An 8,038-nucleotide genomic window follows, 5' to 3' on the forward strand; every position below is an offset into this window, starting at 1 on the left:
GGAAATACCATATAGTCCTAGGAATAATATATTAGAGATAGTCTAGTCCTGTTGACCCAGTCATGTGTCTGTTTGGTCCTTTTTGGGAAATATATTATAGTTTGGTCCTAGAAATTATGGTTTGGTCCTAGGGTGACATCATGGATGATGTAATTGTCATCCTGTAGTGGCAGAAATACCCTTTTAGATTAGGACCATATATATAGTCAAAAAGTAAGAGAGAAGAAATCATTTTCAGATTTACTTTCTCTCTCATCTTTTTTTCTTTCCAGATCTAGTTTTCTCTCTATTTTTTCTAGGGTTTTAATTTTGTGGAAACAAGAAACAGATATGATGAAGATATGCAGATGACGATAAAGATTTTGCAGACGACGATGAAGATTTGCAGAGATGACGCGACGATTTACAGAGAAACAAAAAACATAGATTTTGATTTGATTACATAGATCGAAGACGAACTCTGTTTTTTGATTTTTTTTTTCTTTTTGTTGTTGCTGGTGTTTGAATGTTGAAGATGGAGAAAGACGATGAAGATGATGAACAACAATGAAGATCTGCGCATTTTTCTGGAATGAACTCTGTTTTTTTTAGCTTTTTATATGGAGTTCATTTCTGGAATGAACTCTGTTTTTTTAGCTTTTTATATGGAGTTCATTTCTGGAATGAACTCTGTTTTTTTAACTTTTTATATGGAGTTCATTTCTGGAATGAACTCTGTTTTTTTTAGGTGATTTCTGAAAAAATAAGTAGAAATTAATAGGAGTTCACTTTGAAGAATGAACTGCTACAAAAAAATAAGTAGAAATTAACACGGAAGGGTAGTTTTGTCCATTTAATATTTTTAAATAATTATGGACCAAACAGTAAAGGCGTTTTCCCAAAGGACTAAACAGACATGGGACCACCTAAAAAAGGACCAAACGATATTTTTCCCAATATTGTCACTTCATGAATTCCAAATTTAATTTGGTTTCCTTTTTTTAATCTTTTTCCTATTCTTTTTAAACCAATCATACGTTGGCAGGTGTCCTCACCAAAACGCTCGTTTCACAAAACTCAAAAAAGGCTTATTTCAACCAATAGGAAGCGAGGGTTTCCTCACCATTCAACGTGGGAGTTTTATTTGTCTAGACCTTTAAGACTTTAGAGATTAGATTTGACAAGCCAAACTTTATCCTCTATGTCTATGGTGCCCTTAGTAAGAAACCTGGCTACCCTATGCCAGTATCACGGGTCAAATACACCGGGTCTAAGAACTGGATCATTACAAACCGAAAACTGACAAGTACTTGTATAGTTGTTGTTTATGAAGTTCTAAACTCCCAGACAGAAAACCGAGAGATTTCAGATTTGAGTCAAGTGTGTACCAAGAACACGAGGAGAGAGAAAGAGGGAGATTTCTTAACGAAATTGATAGATTTTCTATTTGATTGTATAAAATTCTAGAAAGAGATTTGAATTGCTCAACCAACGAACTGAAACACACAGATCGTTCTGCAAACAACAATGGCTCAACCTCTGATAAAGAAAGATGACGATAGAGATGATGAAGGTATTTACACACCATTCGTTCTTGTTTTTGAATGAATTCAAATGCTGTATTATCACTATATACTTTTGATCTCGTAATGTCAAATTTCTTATAACGTTTAATTCTTGATCCGCATTTTGTGGCTACTTGAGAATTGTCAAGTGGATAGAAATTTCAAGATAGATCTATGGTTTTGAGGATATTCTCATGTCTAATTTAGTAGATCTGATGTTGAATTTGTGGTTCTGGAAATGTTTTAGTTGGATTAGTCTTGGAATGTAGGTTGGTTATGTTGTTTGGATCTAGTTTGATCGTGGAAGTTGATTGAGTGTTATTCTTATTTGCAGCGGAATATTCACCTTTTCTTGGGATCGAGAAGGGTGCTGTTCTTCAAGAAGCTAGAGTGTTTCATGATCCTCAACTTGATCCCAGGAGATGCTCTCAGGTATTAAATTTTCTAATGAGTTGCCATTACATGTTGCAGTTAGTATAAGGGGAAAATGCTTTAATTTCTTTGGATCAACTGTGAGACCTCATAGTAATTTGCATTGAGCTTGTTAATTCAAAGAACAAAAGGTGTACAAATAATTATAATGCTGGAATTCCACAGTTCTTCTGTATGTTAGTGCTGAGAATGCAAATCAACAGTGGATAGTTAGTATAAGTTCTCAGTTCTCCTTGTGGGAAAGAATTTTGTTTCTGTAGTGGGTTTTTGATTCATATTTTGTTGTTTTCTGGGAATTGATTTTCTAGCTGTACCCTGTTTGCTAAATGTATAGGTGATCACAAAACTTCTGTATTTACTCAACCAAGGAGAATCATTCACGAAGGTAAGGTTTATATATTGTTTTAATATGCATAATTTTTTTGTTCTTTTTGCAATCTGCAACTTGTTAAACTGTTGTGCATTTTGTAGGTTGAAGCCACAGAAGTATTCTTTGCTGTCACTAAGCTCTTTCAATCCAAGGATATAGGACTCAGAAGAATGGTTTACTTGATTATCAAGGAACTTTCTCCATCATCAGATGAAGTAAGGATGCCGTTAGAGCTAATATAAAATTGCAATAGAAAGCGAGCCTTTTTTAATCTTTCTTTCTGATATATTTTCTTTTTCTCTTTAACAAAGGTTATCATTGTCACAAGCTCGTTGATGAAGGATATGAATAGCAAGTCCGACATGTACAGGGCTAATGCTATCCGAGTTCTCTGTAGAATTATTGATGGAACCCTTCTCACACAAATAGAAAGATACTTAAAGCAAGCAATTGTTGACAAAAACCCAGTGGTTGCCAGTGCTGCTCTTGTCAGTGGAATCCACTTACTTCAGGTACTGTAATATGGCATTGGTTGTATGCATCATAGTACAGCGACTTCTGGAGTTGTTGTCTTACTCTATTTCTCCTTTAAATTAGACAAACCCAGAAATTGTGAAGCGGTGGGGTAATGAGGTACAGGAAGCTGTTCAATCAAGGGCTGCTCTAGTACAGTTCCACGCTCTAGCTCTTCTCCACCAGGTGAGTTCAAAATGTGATCCCTTTCTTTAACACCTTTTACCATAATTCACCTGCTGGGTGTAAATTGTAATCTATACTTATATGGAACTCAGTGAAAAGTCGGATGAAACTGAAATGAAAATTCCTGAAAACTTGATTTCTTTGAGAAACATCACGGCCCAACCCCTAATGGAGATGGTCCCTTGTGTCTATAATCACCTTTGTTGACCTGAAGGTGTTGTTCTTGCCAGACTGGATTTCCAAAGTTTTCAACTTACGAGACACTTCGCAGTGCCTCCCAGAGTTTGGAAAAGGAGTCTCTGCCTATCCAAATTAACTGGTCAAAGGAGTGTCTAATGAAGTGGCACTTGCATCGTTTTTGGTTGTACTAACAGTTTTGGTGAATTTCACTTTGTAGATAAGACAAAACGACAGATTAGCTGTGAGCAAGCTAGTTACCAGTCTGACAAAAGGAACAGTTCGGTCACCATTAGCTCAATGCCTTTTGATCCGGTATACTTGCCAGGTATTGTTTTTCTTCTGATATTGGAAATGTTGGCAACCTTACAATACTTGTTTTTATTATCAAGTGTTCGTAAAGTAAGAAATATCATGCAGGTGATACGCGAGACTGGTGTAAATACACCGACAGGAGACCGCCCTTTTTATGATTATCTTGAGGGCTGTCTGCGACACAAAGCAGAAATGGTAATTTTTGAAGCTGCTAGAGCAATAACAGAGCTGAGTGGTGTGACGAATCGTGAATTGACTCCTGCTATCACCGTTCTACAGCTCTTCTTGAGTTCGTCCAAGCCAGTGCTTCGTTTTGCTGCTGTCCGTACTTTAAATAAGGTGATCGGTTCTATTCAACCATGCAGAATCCTGTCAGATTTGTTTCACTGTTAAGAGTAAAAAGGTTATGGTGTTTTTACTAAGCTCTCAATACAAAAAAACTATGCAGGTCGCAATGACCCATCCACTGGCAGTTACAAACTGCAACATCGACATGGAGAGCTTAATTTCAGATCAAAACCGGAGCATTGCAACACTTGCTATCACCACACTTTTGAAGACTGGAAATGAGTCTAGTGTGGATCGTCTGATGAAACAGATAACCAATTTTATGTCTGATATTGCAGATGAGTTCAAGATTGTTGTAGTTGATGCTATTCGATCTTTGTGTCTAAAGTTCCCACTCAAGTATCGTTCATTGTGAGTAAGCTTAGGTTTTGCTCCTTCAAACAGATTGCTAACAGAGTAACAGCTGTGGTTCCCTTTTCTAAATTTGTTGGTTACATAATTTGTCTTTTGCTTGGTGTCTAATCTTGTTTTTTCTATCCATTTTTTGATCATTTTTGTTACTGATTTCTCAGGATGAATTTCTTAAGCAACATTCTTAGAGAAGAAGGGGGTTTCGAGTATAAAAAGGCTATTGTTGACTCAATTGTCATCCTTATAAGGGATATACCGGATGCAAAAGAAAGTGGATTGTTTCACTTATGTGAATTTATTGAAGATTGTGAATTCACATATCTATCTACTCAGGTGAACATTTTCTCCAGAGGTTGCCTTTCGTCATTGTTATTGCACTTTTTGTCAACTTATTTTGCTTTAGCTTTATTATTTAGTCTTTCATATTTTATTTCAATTTTCTTGGTGAAATAGATACTTCATTTTTTGGGAGATGAAGGGCCTAAGACCTCAGATCCAAGTAAATACATACGTTACATCTATAACCGTGTAATTCTTGAGAATGCTACTGTTCGATCAAGTGCTGTCAGCACTTTGGCTAAGTATGGTGCATTAGTCGAATCATTAAAGGTGATGTTTCAGACTGTTCTGCATATCTTCAACATTGTACTTATGATTGTAATGAAATTTTAACAGTGTCTGAAAATTATGTCATGCATATTTTTTGCAGCCTCGTGTCTTCATTCTGCTAAATCGATGCCTCTTTGACAGTGACGATGAGGTAAAATTTGCTGTGCTATAATTTGATTTTGTGTGGTGTTAGTTACAAATAATACTTGGTTAATGTTGCCCAAGGTGTTTAGCTTGTTTACATTTCTTCTTTCTGTTACTAGTGCCACTCTTTTGTGAATCTACGTTTATTGTACACAGGTTCGTGACAGGGCCACGCTCTATCTTAATACCCTTCGTGGCGATGGTTCTGAGGCTGAAACCAATTCCGAAGCGAAAGAATTCCTTTTTGGATCATTGGACGTCCCTTTGGTTAACCTTGAGAAGAGTTTGAAAAACTACGTAGGTTTTTTTCCCTGCCCTTTTGTTTGTTTTTCAAATTTTATCCTTATCACCTAATCATCTCATATAATACAGGAGCCTTCTGAGGAAGCTTTTGATATTGATTCCGTACCTAAGGAGGTTAAGTCGCAGCCTCTTGCTGAAAAGAAAGCCACTGGTAAAAAGCAAACTGGTTTAGGTGCACCTCCTGCTGGTCCAAAACCAGTCGTTGATGCTTATGAGAAAACTCTTTCATCTATCCCAGAGTTTTCAAGCTTCGGGAAGCTTTTCAAGGTTGTATTTGTGATCTTTATCAGTATAAAATTACATCTGTTAATGCGTTTACACTGTTATCTTATCATTTATGTGTTTTTCTTTTCCAGTCTTCGGCTCCTTTTGAATTGACGGAAGCTGAGACAGAGTATGCGGTTAATGTTGTCAAACACATTTTTGATGATCATGTTGTGTTCCAATATAACTGCACGAATACAATCCCTGAGCAACAACTAGAGAATGTAATTCTATACTCTGAAATTGCAAAATTTTGTTTTCCTTGTATTTCTTATCCAGTAGATTCGTAAAATTCTACTTTTTGTTTGATTGGTATCAGGTAACTGTTATCGTTGATGCATCTGAAGCAGAGGGTTTCGCGAAACTGGCTGTCAAGCCTTTAACAGCCCTACCTTATGATTCCCCTGGGCAGACTTATGTAGCATTTGAAAAGCCTGAAGGATTAGCTTTTGGAAAATTCTCAAATACTTTAAGGTTCATTGTTAAAGAGGTAAAATATATTTATCATTTTGATTGCTCCTTGAGAACTGTCTTTTCCGGAAGAATTTCACTACCAGTGTGTACAACTTTTCGGTAATCTGTTTTCTCACTCTATTTTTTTTTCTTCTCCTACAATTGTAGGTTGATACTAGTACAGGAGATGTGGAAGATGACGGTGTAGAAGACGAGTATCAGCTGGAGGATGTAGAGATTGTTGCAGCTGATTATATGCTGAAAATTGGGGTATCCAATTTCAGGAACGCTTGGGAAGGCATGGGCCCTGAATGCGAGAAGGTAGACGAGTACGGCCTTGGTGTTAGAGAGAGCTTGGCAGAGGCTGTCAGTGCTGTTATTAGCATTCTTGGGATGCAACCTTGTGAGGTGAGTAATTGGATATGGCCACCTAAAATTCTAAAACCATGTGATTCTTTCAAGTTCTTTCATTCGAATCACGGTACATTCTGCTTGAATAATAAATGGCAGTTGATATTTGACAATTCTTTAGCATGTTTGGGTCTTTGAATTTTGTTTGTATATTACTATGCAGGGGACTGAAGTTGTTCCAAGCAATTCAAGATCACACACATGTCTTTTATCTGGTGTCTTCGTGGGTAACGTAAAGGTGCTGGTTCGTTTGTCATTCGGAATCGATGGACCCAAGCAAGTTGCCATGAAGCTAGCTGTTAGATCTGAGGATGAAGCTGTCAGTGATGCTATCCATGACATTGTTGCCAGCGGCTAATTTTGGGAGTGTCGGGTGACAATTCAAAGCCTTCCCTGAGCAAAAAGCGCCAACATAGCATTGCTTTACTGCCCCTGATTTTTTGGGGCACCCTTATTAAAATCCTCATTTTTTCCTAATATATATATATATATATATCTTTTCCTTTTCTTGCATGTACTTTGTCAAAACAACCCTTGTAGAGGGCCTGATTTTTGAGAGGGGTGACATCATCGTCTTGGATCATCATATAAAACAACACTAGCTATATTCTTTCGACCTCTACATTAAAGAAAGATGATCGAGATTAAGTAAAATTTGTGTATGTTACATAAAATGTTCCAATCACTTATTATTCCAATGGGATTGATCTCCAACTTAAGTGGAACCTTTGGATCGTTTTTCAAACACAATGATCAGTTTCTACATATCAATTAAAAATGCTATTGAAACCCTTCTGAAACCTTAACCCATGAATTCCTTCAACTCCAACGGCTAAACCTTTTTATCCACCGGCCCTTGCACGATGCATAATCAATTTAACCTCATTTTTGATGATGTATGATCCAATTATCCCGATTTAATCCCCTCTGAACACTTTCCCGATTGTTTTTTTTTCTTTTTGATGGATTTCATCTGCGCCCTGAGTTATAAAAGGCGGTGCCTTGGCGATTAGGCGGCCGAAGGTCGCCTAATTTTTTTACCGACTTTTTGATTTAGGCGTTTTTTCGCCTAGGCACCGATTTTTTTGAAAAATCAGTTTGGGCCTGGTGCCGTCTTTTAGCCCACTAAAAACAAGGGCTATGGGGGTTGAGAGTCTCTTTCAAAACGAAAGAGTCATCAAATTAGGTTTTACTATGGGCAGAGAGAAACCTCCTTTCACCCTAAACTCTATCACACTCTCTTTCATTCATTCATTCGAAGGAGTGACTGAAAGCCCTCCCTGCGCGGCTAACAATTCTCCGTTTGAAATAATTATGAGAAAAACGGGGAACTGTTACCTGTCTGGTAAAAATAGAAATTAACACGGCGTACTTCCAGCCGTTTGGGAGAAAATTTAGGTCATATATTTGTTTGACAGGAAACGAAGGCAATGGGACTTGTTACATGAAACTAAGCCCATTTTAAGAATTTACGCGCATTAATCTGATATAGTGGGTCCTACTTCCAAATCCTAACTTTCTATATCAGCTAATCATGTCTGTTTATTTCATCCTCATATACAACATACATATATATTGGTTACACAGGAGCATATCTTATGAAAATCTGTTTTCACAA

The 8,038-nt window shown here is 37.1% G+C and overlaps 1 protein-coding gene across 1 annotated transcript; it reads left to right on the forward strand.

The window, feature by feature from the left end:
• The first annotated feature begins 1,302 nt into the window (after window positions 1–1,302).
• On the forward strand, window positions 1,303–7,118 carry LOC113294234 (coatomer subunit gamma-2-like). The gene is made up of 18 exons (XM_026542640.1): window positions 1,303–1,552; window positions 1,879–1,976; window positions 2,311–2,361; window positions 2,448–2,561; window positions 2,658–2,858; window positions 2,944–3,045; window positions 3,443–3,550; window positions 3,643–3,876; window positions 3,986–4,236; window positions 4,398–4,569; window positions 4,690–4,845; window positions 4,946–4,996; window positions 5,146–5,286; window positions 5,362–5,559; window positions 5,649–5,780; window positions 5,876–6,046; window positions 6,178–6,417; window positions 6,584–7,118. The coding sequence occupies exons 1-18, from the start codon at window positions 1,507–1,509 to the stop codon at window positions 6,776–6,778; spliced, it is 2,661 nt and encodes an 886-aa protein (XP_026398425.1). The 5' UTR covers window positions 1,303–1,506; the 3' UTR covers window positions 6,779–7,118.
• Window positions 7,119–8,038: the final 920 nt, after the last annotated feature.

Source organism: Papaver somniferum, chromosome 1, assembly GCF_003573695.1.
Source record: "Papaver somniferum cultivar HN1 chromosome 1, ASM357369v1, whole genome shotgun sequence".
Classification (NCBI taxonomy): Eukaryota; Viridiplantae; Streptophyta; class Magnoliopsida; order Ranunculales; family Papaveraceae; genus Papaver; species Papaver somniferum.